Source organism: Sminthopsis crassicaudata, chromosome 2 (genome assembly GCF_048593235.1).
Source record: "Sminthopsis crassicaudata isolate SCR6 chromosome 2, ASM4859323v1, whole genome shotgun sequence".
NCBI lineage: Eukaryota > Metazoa > Chordata > Mammalia > Dasyuromorphia > Dasyuridae > Sminthopsis > Sminthopsis crassicaudata.
This window is the reverse complement of record NC_133618.1, coordinates 176,637,302-176,656,378: the sequence shown is the minus strand read 5'-3', so window position 1 is coordinate 176,656,378 and position 19,077 is coordinate 176,637,302. Positions and strand designations below refer to the sequence as shown.

At 34.8% G+C, this 19,077-nt stretch overlaps 1 protein-coding gene across 2 annotated transcripts; it reads left to right on the top strand.

The window, feature by feature from the left end:
• Window positions 1-2,243: 2,243 nt before the first annotated feature.
• Window positions 2,244-17,410, top strand: CRLS1 (cardiolipin synthase 1). 2 transcript variants are annotated; one of them, XM_074287905.1, is made up of 7 exons: window positions 2,244-3,171; window positions 5,918-6,055; window positions 8,102-8,231; window positions 11,149-11,234; window positions 12,108-12,176; window positions 14,472-14,563; window positions 16,424-17,410. In XM_074287905.1, exons 1-7 carry the CDS (start codon window positions 2,683-2,685, stop codon window positions 16,509-16,511), a joined length of 1,092 nt encoding a protein of 363 aa, XP_074144006.1. In that variant the 5' UTR covers window positions 2,244-2,682; the 3' UTR covers window positions 16,512-17,410. The 2 variants fall into 2 exon arrangements, with proteins under 2 accessions (XP_074144006.1, XP_074144007.1); XM_074287906.1 differs by lacking the exon at window positions 2,244-3,171 and adding an exon at window positions 3,922-4,038.
• The last annotated feature ends 1,667 nt before the right edge of the window (window positions 17,411-19,077 follow it).

Below are 19,077 nucleotides of genomic sequence, written 5' to 3'. Positions count from 1 at the left end.
CTCCCTCCCAGCCGCAGGAAATAGCACGATTTTTACCTCCAGGGTTCAATATATGTGGGGTCCTTTCTCACACTAACAAACATGGATTGTCAAAATAAATTCTCACAAAAACTGCCAGTGTAAGAAGCACACTGAGGACATAACTTTAGAGCATATTTATATCTAAGTGGCAACAGGAGAAAGAGTAATCAGAAATTGGGGGGGTCAATTTCACAAAAGCTAGAGAAGAAAATGTCAAGAAAGAGGGTGAGTAGTAAAGTTCAGAGATGTGGGCTAACAAAGGGCAACTGGATATGGCAATTAGGAAACCACAACTTATGAAAAAAGCAGTTTTGGTCAAAATAATAGTGAAAGTCTGATTACATTAGCTTCTGACATAAAGGAATTCAGAGTTATCAAGTGATATGGTCAAAGGATACATATAGAATAACATTCTGGTGCGATTTAAGTTTTAGTGAAGTCATGTGAGGTTGAAAATTATGACTAAATTCTAAGTATCAGTTGTCCACTTTAATGTCCTTTAAGATTTGACTCCTTTGACTTTTGTCTATTACATAAGAGAAAATAATAGCCTTATAGAATATTCCAAATAATTGCCACTTTGTCAAGTTTTATATTAAGCTGAATATTTACTTTGTTAAATCGTTTTTGTTTAAGAAAAAGATGCACCAGCCCTAAAAACTAGCTAAAAACTGGAAATTAAATGGAAGTCCATCAATTGAAAAATGGCTGAATAAACTGTGGTATATGAATGTTATGGAATATTATTGCTCTATAAGAAATAACCAGCAGGATGAATTCAGAAAGGTTTGGAGAGACTTGCATGAGCTGATACTGAGTGAAATGAGCAGGCCCAGGCGATCATCACACACTTCAACAACGATACTGTATGATGATCAATTCGGTAGGACATGTCTCTTTTCAACAATGAGATGATTCAAATTAGTTCCAGTTGTTTAATAATGAAGAGAATCAGCTACACCCAGAGAGAGAACTATGGGAAATGAGTGTGGACCACAACATAGGATTTCTACTCTTTTATTATTGTTTGCTTGCGTTTTTGTTTTCCTTAGGTTTCTTTTTTTTTTTTTTAATTAATTTCTAGATCAGATTTTCTTGTGCAAGGTAACTGTATAAACATGTATACATATATTGTATTTAACATATACTTTAACATAGTTAACATGTATTGGACTACTTGTCACCTAGCGGAGGGAGTGGGGAGGAGGGGAAAAGTTGGAACAGAAGGTTTTGCAGGGGTCGCTGTTGAAAATTTACCCATGCATGTTTTGTAAATAAAAAGGCATAATAAAATAAATATCAAAAAAAGAAATAATGAACCACAAGATACTTTCATAAAGTTAATTCAACCTAAAACAGAATATCTCTCATTGACTTGTCCGAGATATGAGCAGGAAAAAAAAAAAAAAATCAAAACTGGTGCCCAACACTGCTTACTTTTAACAGCAGTTAACTCTGCTCCCCATTTGTCTGTAACTTTGGCATAAACAAGACAAATCCTTCCCCAATATAATCGAGTGCTCAGTACGGATAAGTCCTTCCTGCCCAAATTTCTAGTTTAATCTGCAAGAGTCCTAATTGGCAACTCATCCAAAGGGTTCCAAACAAGCCAATACGTATTTAATATGCGCCTACTGGAGCTGGAGCTATGCTAAGCAAATGTGCCCTTCCCACACATTAGAAACAAGCCCATCTTTACAAATCTGCCCTTAACGTCAGCCTTCTTTTTCCTGAGCTCCATTTCAGACCTGGCAGAAAGCTCCACGAGGTCCGGGGCTCCTGAGCCGGCCCAAGCTCTGCGGAAGGGGGGAGGCTGAAGCCTCCTCGGGCCTCCAGTGTGAGACCGGCACCTCACCTGCACCCGTCTCAGGTTGGAGTAGGACGGATACCAGCAGGATTCGGAAACAAGGCCCAACGGCCGTAGACTACCCCGAGCTTGGCTCCGTTACGGTGCTGGGAGTCACTCCCACGGGCGACAGCTATCTTATCTAAGTGTGCTCGCAGCCCTCGGCTCTGCCCCCGTGATACCAGTGCCGGGCAACGGTCCGGGGCGAAGAGAAGAAGCCGATCCAGGCAGCTGGCGGATGGGAGGGGCAAGCTCCTTCGGCTCGGAGCCCTACCCGTAGATCTACGTGTCCCAGCCCTCGCCTGCTTCCCAGTGGGATGTGTCCACCCTTTCCCCCAAACCACTGCCCCCTTTCCCGTTCGCCGGGCGCTCCCCAGCTGCCGGCTTCAGGGTATTTGCGACCGCTCCTCGCCCCGCCCCCTCCATTTCCTCAGGATACTGTCGGTAGATCAGCAGTTGGTAATACTGTAACGGCTCCCGTGGGCCCTACTAACGGACCCGGTTGGGGTAAGTGGTAGGGAAGACTTCGGGATGTCGTAAAAGTGTCGTGAAAGCGCCCGCCCCCGGCCACTCTCGAGGCCACCTGGACGGAGGCGGGGACCGCTGGCTGTTCGAAGACGAACATGCAGGTGTCCGCGTCCTGGCATGCGGCCTTGCCTTGGGGCTGGTAGGTCGTGAGAGCGACCGAGAACTCGCCTTCATGGAGAGGCGACTCTTCTGCGCTTATTCCTGCTGCTGCATCTCCTCAGGCCGCTGAAGCGACTTCCGCGCTCTTTCCCGGCCCGGCCGCTGGGGCCGACGCCCCCTCCAAAGCCATGCTGCCTGCTTGGCTAAGCCGGAGTTCCCGGGGGGTGCTTCACGGTGCCGGCCGCAGTCTCTCGCTCACCCCCCGATCCCGCAGTCCCGTGTCTCTGGAGCGGGGAGCCGCGCTGGGGGTGGGGGCGAAGTTCGATCAGGAGCGCGCCGAGGAGCGGCTGGCGGCTGCCAGACCGTGGTCTAGGGCGGGCGGACTCGAGGAGTTCCTGGCGAGCGCTGGGAGGAGACCCCGGTCCACCCTGAGCCCGGGCGCGGCCGCCTCTTGCAGCTGCTGGGGCCTCCTGCCCACTCACTGGGGACTGCTCCCGCAGGTGCCGGGCAGCCCCCGGCCCAGGACTGGGGTCACGGCTGGCTTGCGGTTAGCAGGGTCCGGCCGAAGAGGACACAGCTCCGCCGGGGGGAGGGGGGCCCCGGAACAAACGCCAGATGCCACAGGAGCAAAAGAAGTCTTGAACTCGGCGGCGTGGAAACAGCATCCCTCCAGCCTGGTAGGTAACGCGGAAAGCTGCTCCGCGTCATCTGCGCCCCTCCCTCAAATAGGGGGCTCCACAGCTTCACACCTCCTCACCTGACTTGGATCTGTCTGTGGCTCCCTGGCTCCGGGGAGCGAGGACTGCAGGGACGAGCACCCCACCGGCCCAATGAAAGTCTCTTTCTGTGGCTGAACCGCTTAACATTCCTAGTTTGGTCGTTTGGAGGTCGTTTAGAGTGGCAAAGTCAGCCACCACTGGCACGTGCAGCAGCCCTTACACCCAGAGATTTCTGTGGAGAACTGTCCTTTTTTTGGAACTATCAGACCCAAAAAGTGGTTTTAGTCTTTCTCATTAAATGGAATATATTAAAGCGAACTTTTTAAGGAATCAGTGAAAGGAACTAAATTTTTAGGGAGCTGGCTGACTTAATTTTTTTAAGCATATGACCATTTTCAGATATATCTTAAAAAGACTGATTACTTTTAGTTCTAATTAAAACTATATCTGATTTTTAAAAAATAGAAATCAAATTATTTTAGTTTGGAAATATTTTCCAACTTTTTTTTCATTTGTTACCCGGTGTCTGTTAAATGTTGACTAACCATTAAGTCAGCTTGATTTTGAGTGCGGGAGAACTTTTGTTGTCATGATAGCAAGGCTCATCTCCAATTGTTACACCTTCAATTGTTATGTCTTCAATGGCCTCTATTAGGCCATCTCCTCAGGTGTGCAGCATGAGCTGAGGTAACCACATCAAGGCAGAAGTATAAACTGCCTTAATAGCTAAAGCATGTTGACATTTGAACGCTGTATGGTTTGAGGTTGCCATCTCCTGGCAGAAGTTCCTTCATAAACTTCAGTTGTTTCTCGAGCATGACACAGGTTGAGTGTCATCTGGTTGGGTAATCTGAGATTAGCTTCTTTAACTTTTTGAGAGTTTTACAAATTTAGCTTCAATGGTTGTGAATTAATTCGATAAAATATTCTCTCTGAACTGGATTATATGGCAAAAACTGACTCATTTCATCATTAATGTGGGATCTGGTCTACTTTCTTGCAGCATAATTTAATTTACATGGATGTATAAAACTGTTCATCCTTGTTTATTTTATCCTATTGATTCTCCAAGAGTAATTCTTGGTGCTTTTATTCTCTTGTGGCTTGGGTTTTTTTCATTTGTGTCTTTTTGCTTTTTATTTTCTTACCCTCAGGTATTACATAATTTATCACATTTTTCTTCATGGTTTCTTTGGATATGTTTAACTTGATTTATATCCGGCTGTCCCTGGAAATGCATGTCTTTATTCTTTGGACTGTGGCAATGGAAAAGAGAGTGTGACCTTTTGACTTGAATTTGGATATATTCCTACTGGGGTTCAATTAAATTATGTAAGGGGGCCCATTCAACAAAAGCCATTCCAGAGTTATTTATTGACTGTCTATCATGTGCCAGGTGTATCATGCTAGGCATTTTAGGGTGAGTATTGGGGGAAAAGAAGGGGAAGATAGAACACAATGATGTGACCAAATGTCTCTAGATTTGTTTTCCATTTGAATTACTAAATGACAGTTTTATAAATTATGAATTTCACTGTAGAGTACTTTTCAGACATTGTGTTTAAAAAAAAAAACAACTAGGTTTTTACCAGATTCTGATAGAAAAATGTAGTACCTTCCTGTTTCTTAGTATTAAGATTTGATTTTTTAAAATGTGTTATCACAAGTTTTTATGAGGCACTAAATAATAAGGTCATGATGAGTGTCTGGGTGGATGAAAAGAAAATCCCATTAGAGAATTAGGAAGTCACATTATTGGAGGTATATTTCTGAAGTTCCACCATTTACAACTGAACCTTTTAAAAATAGAAATGCTATTACTAGGAAAATTTCTTGCCAAAAGAATAAGAGATTCTTGAAGGCACTACAAATCAGCTAAATGCCACTGTGTTACATAAATATCTGCTAACTAAAGATATTTGATGGAGGAAATTAGTAGAGAGGCTTTGAATTTTGGGGAGGGGGTGCTTCGTTTCCAGATCTGTTTTATAGATTATTTAAAATTATTCTGGATTTTGTATTTTCCTTGACTTTCAGCAGAGCACCTAGGTAGAAATATTCTTTAGACCAGCCTTCAAGGCTGTATACATTTGTAGTTTTATTTTATATCCTTTCATATATCTTGTCTAAACTGAACTAATGATTGTTCACAAACAAAAGCTATGCATTTTTGCTTATGTCTTTTGTTTATACTATGATATCTGGTAGATGAAATGGCCTCCTTTTCTCACTTTAAAAAAAAATCTATCCTTCAGCAAAACCCAAACCAACCTATCTCTGAAAGCAAAACTTCTTTCTTTCTTTCTTTTTTTTTTTTTTAAAGTAATTTGTGTGTATCTTTTTCTCTTTCTGCCTCTCTTCTCTAATTGACCCACTTCTATTTAGGAGGCTTCTTGTAGAAGCAGCCAGATGTTGCTGTCTTGTTTAACACAGTGTAACTCAATACCTAGAAGTTCAGTAAATTTTGTTAGACACAAAATTAAGAGTGTCTCAAGTTAAAGCCCATAATTTGTGTGATCCTGATAATTGGTGAAGATTCTGCCACATTATTGGTTTTTTGTTAAACCATTCCCTTAATCTTTTTAAGATGTAATGGTATTGTTTTGAAGTTACTCTGTGTGTGTGTGTGTGTGTGTGTGTGTGTGTGTGTGTGTGTGTGTGTGTGTGTGTGAATTTTTAACTTTATTTATTTATTTTGTTCCAGTATGAAAACCCATGGACAATCCCAAATTTATTGTCAATGACAAGAATTGCCTTGGCCCCTGTTTTGGGTTATTTGATTATTGAAGAAGATTTTAATGTTGCACTAGGAGTTTTTGCTTTGGCTGGATTAACTGATTTGGTAAGTTGTAATGTATGCCTACAAAAATTATAAAATAATACTGAACATTGTAGTCATTTATTAAAAGGGCCAGTGGATGTTGCAGTTGAATAATCATCAAGAAAATCTATACAATTTGAAGATATTACTGTAGATAATCTTAGTACATCTATTCTTAGGAAGTAGCAATTTTCAAGTAATCCCTTATTTTTAACCATTATTTCAATAATGTGGTACTGTACGTTTATATAACTCTTATGCATTTTCGAGGTATTTTTCATTTCCAAGCTAATTTTACTCTTACAAAATGTTATCTATATTTTACAAATGAAGAAATTGAGACAGAGAAATTAAATAAATAGGTAGTTAATAACAGCTAGACCTAGAACTCATCTTTTGATGCTTAGAGACTATATACTACTGTACTTAATTGGACAGACTGGTATGGTTTGGGGAGAAGGGGAATTGCTTTTTTAATTAAGTTCTCTTGGATTAGTTTGTCTTTCTACCTTATATAAGATTCTAATCATAGTGTAATTATTGATTAAACGAAATCTTTTCTTATTGTTTATAAGTATTCTTAATTGCTCTTTTTTTCCCCCTGGTGGATGGCTCATTATTTATAGATATCTACAATGTATAACTTTTCACTTAAGGTACTGATAATAGTCTTCTGTTAACTTTGCAAACAATTCAATGTTTAACGTGTTCAATAAGAATACAAAACATTAAAAGATCCCTTGTTCTTACTAAGTGCTAATGAGATAATGAGATATTAGGTTCTTACTAAGTGCTAAGTCTGTACTTAACTATTCTCTAGTTCCAGCCTTTACTGGGAGTTTTACTTGTGAATTCCTGGGGAGGAGCTTGCATGCTTAGGAGGAGCAAGTTCATTGGTTGAAGTAATTTTTCCCAGAAGCCCTTGCGTTATTCCACGCCCATTCTCTGGGAGGATAAGAGAGGGAGACAGGGAGAGATTTCTGGAGACAACAGCACATTACAATCCCCAATATAAATTATGATTAATAGTTTAGTAATTCTAATTTTTTTTAGCAATTACATATAGTAATATGTGTTCAAAATAATAAGATACCTTTTTTCTTTATGTAAATCTATACCACCAATCAGATTTATGCTTCATAAATTTACTTTCCCTAACTTCTTTTGCAATAGTAAACAAGGAAATAATATTATCTAAGTTTTCAATCAGAACATATTTATCTTGCACATTTTTATGTAATGTACTAAACAGAGATTTGTCCATCTATAAACATTATTGAGCAACCCTACACTATGCCATGCAGTATTCTGCACGTTGAGGATATAAAGAAAGAAAAGATGGCCCCTGCCCTCAGGAGCTCATAATCTTAAGGAGGAGTGGGAAGAACAACAATATATTAAAGAAGGAAGAACTAGAATTAAGAAGGGTTGGGAAAAGTTTCCTACCTAAGATGGGATTTTAATTGGAATTTAGAAGAAGGCAGAGATGCCAGTAGGTGGAGATGGACATGGAGAAGGAGACAGCAAGTGAGCATTCCAGGTAAGGGACAATAAGAAAAAGTGCTCTGATACTGTCTGGTTTAAGGAAGGCTAATGTCACTGGATCAAAGAATAATTTTTAAATGCCTGTCCATTTATTACCAATATCCTCTATCTTTGTATGGACATGACCCTCAAGAAATCAAGGTCTCATACAAAGATAGAAGTTACATAGAATATGGGAATAACTAGGCAGGCACTAAGAATGGTATGTAATTAAGTCAATATATTACTAGTATTAACAAGCCTGGCTGCACAACTAAAATATTGACATAGTAGAAAAATGATGAAAATTGTAGGTTCATAAGTGAGTGGTTTTCAGAAGTGAATGTATAACAATAAATTAGAAACATTGAGGGGGGATATAACATCAAATTTTGATGATACTTCATTTTATATGTTTTGTAAATAACATTTTTATGTTTTGTTAGCAATTCAGGAATATTGCTTTATTTTGAAGTGATCTCATATAGCATTTACAGTAATGATGGCGTTTGTTTAAAAAAACAAAAACGCTTCTATTTTCAGTTGGATGGATTTATTGCCAGAAACTGGGCCAACCAGAAATCAGCATTGGGAAGTGCTCTTGATCCACTTGCTGATAAAATACTCATCAGTGTCCTGTATATTAGCTTGACATGCGCAGATCTTATTCCAGGTAAGAGCTCAAAAATAATATTCAGTATTGTGGTAAATTTCTTACAAAATTACATAGTCATAGTCATAGTAATTTTTAGCTGGGCCTCTGATTCAGGGTTTAAAGAGCTCATTGGCAGGAAACACCCTCTCCCAAAGAATATCAGCAATTGACATGCAATTTATAGTCTTAATAAAAGTTGCCTAGGCCACAGAGATTAAAAAATTTGCCCCAAATCATATACAAACAGTATGTGTCAGAAGCCTGATTTGAAAGCAAATCTGATTCAAAGACTCTTATCAGATATAAAATGTTCTTTCTGTCATACTAGGATTGTGAGAAATTTAATAGGCCATCTGATCAAAAAATTTGATGTAGAAGTTTTCCCAATTTAAATTTTTATCAACAAAAAAGATATATAGTAAGGTTATAGGACCATATTTTTTGCTTCCTTAAAACCTAAGCCTTAAGCCAATTTTTATTTAAGAAGTAGAATCCTCAAAACTTACATATATATATATATATATATATATATATATATATATATATATATATATATATATATATATATATATAAATCTTAGATAAAAATTTTTTTTGCAAACAGTTCCTATTTTCTGAGAGATTACAAATTATTTTAAAATATATTCCCCAGATCCACATAGACATTTTTTACATGTTGTGAAAGACAGAAATCCAAACAAAAAAAAAAAATTACAGAAAATGAAAAAAAATGTATCTTTGAACTGCAGACTAAACTCACAATTCTTTCTCTTCACAATACTATATTGATTATTGTGTGCAATAAAACTGTACTAGACACTGTGATATAAAAGTGGGAAAAAAATAGATGACACAGTGGATAATGTACTTACTTTGGAAGTAGGAAGGCCTTAATTAAAATCCTGTTTCAAAAATTTTATAGCTGTGGGATCCTGGGGAAGTTATTTATCCTCAATCTGACTCAGTTCTTGCCTCTGTAAAATTGGGTTAAAAATAGCACATATCTCCTAGGTCATTGAGAAAATGTAAAGCATTTTGCAGGTCTTTTAAAGTGCCATATAAATGTATTTTAATTATGTTAACATATATATGTTGCAAAAAAAAGTTTCATCCAAAATATATATACATATATATATGTGTGTATATATATACACACACACACACACACACACACACATACACATATATATATATATATATGTATGTGTGTGTGTGTGTGTATATATACACACATATATATATGTATATATGTATGAATATATATTGCAAAAAAAAGTTTCATCCAAAATAAAATGTGAGAAGAGAGAGAAGTTCTCCAAGAAAATTTGAGTAGTTACTTCTTCAGCTGGGAGATTAGTTTTAAGATACATAAAGGAAGTATTTTCATAAATAGAGGAATATTGTATCTCATTTCTGTTGATACTTAGATTGAAGTTACTTACTAAAACATTAAGTGCTGCCAGGGGGCCTTGTGTTGTATTGTGGATACAACTTACAGATAATGGATAATGGAAAGGGTATTATCAAAGTGAGGAAGGGAACAACATTTTGTTGTGGAAATCCAGGTAGTAAGTTGAAGGTGGCTTCACTACCAAGAATAAAGTGAAGAATCTTAGAATGAATAGAAAAAAAGGTCTCTATCTCAAAAACATCGTTATACAATATTTGAATCTTATCTTTTCTCTTCACTAATAGACATACTTGTAAAGTGCCTGCTTTATGCCACTGTGCTAGAATCTGAAGATAAAGAAAAATTGACCCAAGCAAGTTACTTAAGAAAAATTGACCCAAGCAAATTACTTAACCCTGTCGAGTTTCCCTTATATTTAAAAAAGGGGCTAATACTTTGATCAGTCTTTCTTAAAGGCTAGAGTGCTTTGGAAACTCTAGAACACCTAGTTAAATAAGTATGGTATTGGTAGGAGGAGGAGAGACCATTTGTGCAGCACTGAATCTATTTAAATATATCCTTCTTCACAGTTCTGAAAGGCTCAGTTATGTTTCCTAATTCAGGAAATCAATTAATGGTAAAAGTGGAGGATAGTATTTCTTAAAAACAAACCTCTGGACTGCAGGAAATGAAGAAGACATTAAAAATTTTTTCAATAGTCTCTGGAGCTTTTTAGTCCTGCACACATCTCCATTAGCTTTAAGGACATCTTGGTGTTTACCAGCACAATATGACAATTGAGTTTCACAATGAAGCCCTAAGGTTATCAGGAAAAGGCTATGGATCTGTATTATTAAGATGGAGAAATGATTAATCCATATAATAAAGTTTGCCATATGTAATGATTAGAATTTAAATGTTTTGGCATTCAAGAAAGTAAACTATTTAATTTGAAAATTTATGTAGAATACTTTCCCTGACAGTCGTGAGTAATTGGGGTGTTATAGATGTATTTATTAATGTTGTCAACTGGATAGAACTGGCCTTTAACATGTGGATGTCTGGAACTGAACAAAGAAAGCACTTTAGTGATAGGAAAGTCAGAAATCAAAGTTTAAATTCAAAATGAGGGAAACAGCTTGCAAGCAAGGAATCAGTTTAGACACATGTGCTGGGGCCTTTCCCCTAGTGGGCAGGCCCAAGGGTGGTAGGTCTCAGTACTTATGTCAATGGGCCACACAGTGAGTTTGTGGCTGTGACAGTGAGGGCAACTCATGAGCAAGAATGAGACAACTTTGATTCATAGTAGGGCTTCATGAACAGTCCATAAGTATTTATCCGACTTTGAGCTCAGAGAATACCTGGTGCTAATACCTAAACCAATGCAATAATTATGTAATTTTTTTCAGAGGGTGAGTGCACAGGATTTTTTTATGCCAAACTTGGGACACAGCTTGCTTGCTAGACCTTAGCTCTGGAAAACGGGGTTTCTCCTGGTATCTTGAAAAATATATATGTTAAGATAATTTCATTTTCACTTTTCAGTTTCACTCACTTACATGATTATTTCAAGAGATATAGTGTTGATTGCTGCCGTTTTTTACGTCAGATACAGAACTCTTCCATCACCAGTAAGTAAAAAAAAAAAATGTACTTTATTTTAAAGGGAGATTACAGAGTTGTTTTTCCTCTATAGATTTTAAGTAAAGAGCTGCAGTCTGGCAGTGTTATTCTAACAATATTGAAGTCTATTTATTAAAATATCTTTTGAGTGATAGTTTTTTTTTTATCCCTTAACCAATTGATTCAAAGAGTGGTTTGGTTTTTTTTAAGCATGCATCATCTTGCTTCATAAGAGGTTAAAGTAATTGCTTAATAACATGGAAATAACACTAAATTTAAAAGGCACAGGAACTTATATCTTATATGTTCAATTTTCTTTTCATCTATTTAATTGAATATCACAGACTTATTAAAAATTATCTTTTTACGTATAAGAATCATCAAACTGTTAATTTCTGCTTAGGGCTACTCTGAAGCATTTGCCCATGTCATCAGCTGAATATAAAGAATTTTTAAAAATATCATTGACTATATTATTTTAATTCTTCAGATTAAAAGTAGTAATTCTAGTAAGAAATAACATATAATGTTATGCAAGTATTTTGTTATATATTCCAGTATGGCTTATTTAATCAAATGAGTGTATTAATCTCTTGATTTCATAAAACAGGACCCTGGTATATAATTATGCTGTTGCATATTTATTACTGTTTACATTTTATTCTATAAAATTTGGTCAATAAGAAGTATATGAAATGTATAACTTTTAAAATATTTTTGTTTCAGAGCTAAAAAATGACATTTTGTTCATTTTCTGTGCATTATTTCCTAACATTTATAAAATGATTTATGTTTTAAATTGATATAAATTCATTTAGAATTTACATTTTTGCTTTTCAAGAACAAACTAAATATCCAAACTTTTATTATCACATTCACAGCGAACACTGGCTAGATATTTCAATCCTTGCTATGCCACTGCCAGGTTAAAACCAACATTCATCAGTAAGGTAAGGCCAATATAAACTTTATTCTATATATTCTTTATTCTTTATACTTTGTCTCCTTTGTTATTATGTTATTCAAGCCCAATGATAAAGCTACACTAATATTTTTTTTTTTTTTTTTTGTAATCAGAGAAACAAAAGTCTTTCATTGTAACTATATTACTTGTAAATCTTTGAATCTGCTGGAACTAGAGGTGAAAGGGTAGCTGCTGCTGCTTTTAATGAATTAGCTAACAAATGATATATTTAGAAGAAAGCGGGGTTACCCACATGCATCTCATCCTCTTTTCTTCTGGAATTTCTAACTCTTTATCAGTCTTATTAGTTTTATTGGGAAATTAGGAAATTTAGTGGTTTCTTCAAGATGATTCATGTTTCAATTGGGGATGGTAAAGAGTAGAAGGGAAATTGCTACTTGAACAAAAATCATTTCTGCTATCTTCCTACAGTGTGATTATCATATATAATCTACTTTTATTTTTTACTATCACATGGTAACTGAACAGGAAAATGCATAATTTCATAGCACACTTATCAAAACATTATAACTATATACTCAGTCTGCTCTGCTAGATGCCTAGCTACTCAAATCATTTCGTTTAACAGTAACCTCTACTAAGTAGTAATAATTTGTTTTTGTACATAAAGATTATATTTCCACAAAGACATATGCTAAGAACCGCTTCTCTAATAGTAATTACTTGTTTTGATCCATCATTGTATTGTTGTACCATCTTCAGCCGGTTAGATTGGAATCTGGCCTTGGAACAAGTAATTGGTCTATAGAAGGATGAAAACCATATCCTTGTTCTTAGAAATATCAACTTAGCAAATCTGCTCTAATAGGATTTTAATTTTATATTGTTTTGACTTCTAAGTGGTTTATATTGAGCATCAATTGGAAAGGTGTAACACTAAATAGCAGGGAGTTATAAGGATAAATGTTTCAATGTTTTGTTGTAGTAGGTCTGTACACAGTATTAATAATAATAAAATAGTTCATAGTATTTGTTATATATGTATTTTGTGATCACAGTAATCTTGTAAACTGAGGGCAGGAACCTTGGATTTTCTAAATTTGATTTCTCCCTACTCAACCTTTACTCTCATCACTTAGCACAGTGTCCTGCAGTATGTGAATGTTTAATACAGTTTTGCTTTTGTTAGCAAAAAACAAAACAAACAAAAACATCTGTTTGAAGTAGTTCTCTTTTTGTTGCTTATCTTTTTGGGAAAATTGTAACATACATAATATGTTACAATCTCTTAATAGTCTTTTTTCCTTGTCTACACCTCTGCTTCTTAAACTGTGGTTTGCAACCCTATATGGAGTCTCATAACTGAATTGTGAAGGTTGTGAAATTATGATTTATTATCAGTAAATTTTACCTATTTAATAAATATACCTATTTTATATACCCAGGACATTGTAAAAATTTCTCAAGACAGAAAGAGGGTCATGAGTAGGAAAAGTTTAAAAAGCCTTGGTCTATACTTCTTCCCTGTTTTATTTTCTTCATCATTGACTCTTCTCTATACTCCAGTCAGAGAGTCATTATGTTCTTTATTCCCTTTTCTTAGTTCCTTTTTCAAGCCCATATATTAAGGACATATTCTTCTAACTTTAGAAAATTTGCTTCAATGAGGCTAAGCAAGTGAGATGAATGTTTTAACTTTATTGGTCCAGGGGATTCGATAGTATAGTGAAAATATCATTGAATTCAGAAGCCCTAAGTACTACTTTTAATTCTGCAGCTAACTTGATGTGTTATTTTATATAAATTATTTCATTTCTATATTACCCCTACTTAAACGGTGGGGATGATAATGCTAGTCCATAACGGTAGAAGCTATTTTACTTTTGATTTTGTATCCACAATACCTAGCATAATGCATGACATATAATAGGTTGCTCAATAAATGCTTGCTCATAGGGTTGCACACAAATTGAGGTTATGTGAAATAAGTTTGAAAAATTATTAAAGCAAATACAAATGAAAGATGTTGGATGATTGCTAAACCAATACTATTCTCACAAATAGAGTAATCTTGCAGATAGTCATTCATTTGTAAATCCTCAAAATTAAATAACTGAAATTTCTTTAAAAGAAAAGTTGTATGCACATGGCTATCATTTATATATCTAAGTTTCTACGTTAGAAATATTTTCAACATCAGACATTTGGTGGATGCTCTATTTTAAAATAGCTGATTTCATTGTCAACTTATGCTACATAATTAAGAATAAGAGTAATTGGCTTTGATTTATTTTTTCCCTAAACATTTATTTTTCTGTAGGTGAATACAGCAGTTCAATTGATTTTAGTGGCAGCTTCTTTGGCAGCTCCAGTTTTCAATTATGTTGACAGCATTTATCTTCAGATACTTTGGTAAGGTAAAATTTTAATTTCTCACTCTTGAGAATTTAATGTAGATATGTCTTGGCAGTTTTATTTGTAGTGCTACTTTGTCAGCAGTTTCAACAGTACTGATAATAATCTGTAGCATTGAAAATGTACCTTTTTTTTTTTTTTTTTTTTTTTTTTTTTTTTTTTTTTTTTTACAACATTATCCCTTGTACTCCCTTCTGTTTCGAGTTTTTCCCCTCCTTCCTTCCATCCCCTCCCCTGGATGGCGGGCATTCCCATACATATTAAATATCTTATAGTATATCCTAGGTACAATATATATGTGCAGAACCGAATTTTGTTGTTGCAAAGGAAGGATTGTATTCACAAGGTAAAAATAATCTGGGAAGAGAAACAACACAAAACAAAACAAAAAAACAATGCTCACAGTTTACACTCATTTCCCAGTGTTCCTTTTCTGGATATAGCTGATTCTGTCCATCATTGATCAATTGGAATTGGATTAGCTCTTTATGTTGAAGATATCCACTTCCATCAGAATACATCCTCATACAGTATCATTGTTGAAGTGTATAATGATCCCCTAGTTCTGCTCGTTTCACTCAGCATCAGTTGATGTAAGTCTCTCCAAGCCTCTCTGTATTCCTCCTGTTGGTGATTTCTTAAGAACAATAATATTCCATAACATTCATATACTATAATTTACCCAACCATTCTCCAATTGATGGACATCCATTCATTTTCCAGCTTCTAGCCACTATGAAAAGGGCTGCCACAAACATTTTGGCACATACAAGTCCCTTTCCCTTTTTTAGTATTTCCTTGGGATATAAGCCCAGTAGTAGTATGGCTGGGTCAAAGGGTATGCACATTTTGATAACTTTTTGGGCATAATTCCAGATTGCTCTCCAGAATGGTTGGATTCTTTCACAACTCCACCAACAATGTATCAGTGTCCTAGTTTTCCCACAGTCCCTCCAACATTCATCGTTATTTTAACAGTTTATTTCAATGGTTGTCATTTCCCTGCAAATAATCTCTTGTAGTATTTTCCTTGAAAAATAAGTTAACCAAAACTACTTGTAATGTACATAGACTGATTGTACATGTCTATTGTGTTTATTGCAGTTGAGGAGAAAGTAAAGATTTGTGCTTAAACCCTTAATGACTTGAAACCAGCATTATATATATTTAATCTGAATACCATTTCCTTTTAATGTTTTCTTCATTTGCATTGTTATACAGTCACTGCATATGTTACCCTTTTGGTTTTGCTTTATTCTACATCATGAAAACAAATATGAAATTAGTATTGGGGACAATTAAGTGGTGCAATGGATAGGATACTGGGCCTGTAATCAGGAAGATTTGAGTTCAAATCCAATCTTCAGACAGTATTTACTGCTCTGTGACCTTGGGCAAATCATGTAACCCTGCTTGCCTTAATTTTGTCATTTATAAAATGAATTGAAGATGGAAATGGCAAACCATTCCACTGTCTTTGCCAAGAAAACTCCAAAAAAGGAGACAACAAAGTTTTAGGGATAACTGAAAATGACTAAGCAACAAGTTAATATTAATGACTGACAAAGAATTATCAGTCATGCATTGTGTCTTTCAAATGTTTGATTGCATTTGATACATACAAATCATTTTTTTAAAAAAATGCTTAAAAGATCATTTGACTTAATTGTCTTTTGAAAATTATGCCTACTAGACTTTAGTTAAGAAGCTTTCTGTAATTTGGCAAATCCTAACATTTCATTATATCCTGGCTCATATAAACAAAAAAGGAAGTTTAATTTAAGGCAGTTAAATTTTTTATAATTGTTATAACTTGTATTTCTTTTTTCTTCCTACTTCCCCCCCCTACAACAAAAGGTATTTTACAGCTTTCACCACAACTGCATCAGCCTACAGTTATTATCATTATGGCCGGAAAACAGTCCAGGTGATAAAAGACAAATAAATATCATGCAACATTATCAGTTGGAAAGCAGTAAGACATCTACATCAGAACCAGTGGGTAATCTGCAGGAGTCTCCCTTTTTTTGTTAGTTTGGAAAAGACTTTAACAAAACATAAACCATGTCAGTGTCATCACAATTGAAGTCAAGTGCATTGAAATTAAGCTTAAATCATGTACTGTACATATGTGGAATTTTCCAATGTATTTTTAAATAAAAATAATAATTTGGGATTTTTTTAATCTTAGATTTCTTAAAGTAATTTACAATTCACTAATTATTGTTAGTCAATTTTTGATTTTTTTTATTAAATGTTTCCTGAAAATATATCCAGGTTCCCTTGTATATGAAGTAGAATTTTCATTGTTAAGAAAGCATTATATGGTCCAGGTTAGTGGAAGAGAAGAGAATTAGATTCAATGTGAACTTACATACTTAGGTAAATTGTTTTATTATTCAAATCTGGCCTGAAGCAGTTGATATGGATATGTCATTTGTTAGTTTAGACTGGTAATATATATGACAAGCTAAGTTATAAAGAGGATTTAAAATGCAATGTGTTTTGAAAATAAAGTCAAACACATACCAGAGTACTGAGATTGATGTTGTTTTAAGTCTTCCAAATCTTTGATGCCCAATAATTTATTATTTGTCAGGATAATGAATAACAGAATAGTGTTATAGCTTAACATAGAGGATACTTACTGTTTGCTACCTAAGGATCAATGATTACTTTGACTTTGCACTATGTTCCTAAAATAGACAAGTTTTCACAATATTAGAACTTGTATTCATGTGATATATAAATAATTTAAAGATGTGTTATTTTTCAAAGTTTTTTTTTTAAACTTAAGGAAATCTTGTTTTCATGAAGATAATAAAAGAATAAAATAGCAGAAAATATTATTTTGTCAAATCCCTACTGATTTCCTGGATTCTGAATTGCTAACAAACTAGTAAACTTTTTATTTCAAGCAATTTTTTTTTTCAAATAGTTTTTCAAGGTATGTGGATCACTGGTGAATTAAAACAAGTATTCCTAAAAATGAACTGGAAAAATAGAGCTCAGCAAAGTAGAGTGTTACAGTGCAATAGAACATAAGACCTGGAAGCAAGAAGACCTGGGTTCGAAAATACAAGTCATTCAGTCTCTTCCTCAATTTTCTCATCTGTAAAATTAGTATAGTGATAACACCAAAATAAGATAGTATTTGAAAGCACTATATAATTTTAAAGCACTATATAAATGCTGTTATTGTTATAGAAAATGATACACTAAGACATTGTTTCAGCAATTAAATTTTTGTAGATATTCCCTACTTTTCCTTCCCTACCTTGGGTTAAATAGTAAACAGCAAAATGTAGAACTTTGCACTGTTTTTTTAAGGTTCTTTGGATAGAGGTAAATTTTATTATTACCTTCTTTATAGTTCTTCATTCCTTTAAAAACACACACACAAATCTAGATCTCCAAAGAAAAGGAACATAAAACTAGTTGGACATTTGACAATAAAATTACATAGATCTCTCATCATTCTGGCTTACAGTGAGAGTAATGGGTTTTTCTAACTACCGAGAAGGTCCTGAAAAGGAACAATTTAGAAGCATCACAGTAAGTTGACTATAGATGGAAGATATTGGGAAAGGGAACACTTAGCACAAATTTTACAGTTACAAGGTTATGTATTGATATAAAAAGATTTTTATATACTTACTATGTTGCTTATTGCTATAGCTAATGAGTTGGCAATCTTAAGTGATAAAATGTTCACTTCTGATGTTTATTAGTTCTTTCCTTCCCAAAACTTCTGACCAATCTTTTAACTGAACTGATCCAACTTGGAGCACAACTGAATCCCCTCACTTCACTTTAAGTAATGTCATTATTTTGTATTGTACTCAACTGTGGTTGATTTTAAATCTAATTTAATTAGAGAAGTGTAAAGTTAAATGTAAAGTAGCACAGTATTAAGTTTTCATTCATACATGCCATGTATGTTACTTTGCCCTGAGTATTTTTTTTAATAGGATCATTTGCATATAGGTGGGATGTATGAGAAAACTATTAAGTCTAACTAAGCACAGATGTTATGTTTGGATTATATACATTGGACAGAAAAGGGGGTTTGGACAAGTTTATTAAAAAAAAATATCCTAAGATCTTGTACTATACTGCCTGTGCAACTTGAGTCCCAATCCTCACATTATCTTCAACTTTCAAAACTTTTTGCATCTATAAAAAGAAAACATAGTTCAGCTTTCTGCTATGAAAGTGTGTTACAACTTTGTCATTTTACAAATGTGGTTACAGCAATTTGAAGAAGATTTTTTTCAATGCAAAAAGTTTTAAAGCAATAAACCAAACTCAGGAAATATGATAACCATTAAAGTCTTTATACAGTATTTACTTATTTTCCCATATTTTTTGTGAAAAACATTAAAAACAAATCAAAACCTTATGGTTCAAAAGACTAGGAGGAGAATTGTTTTTATCTGTAGTTATACATACAAGAATTTATTTCATCCATGTTTGATACCCAAAAATCCCAAAATGTCTTGTTTAACTTT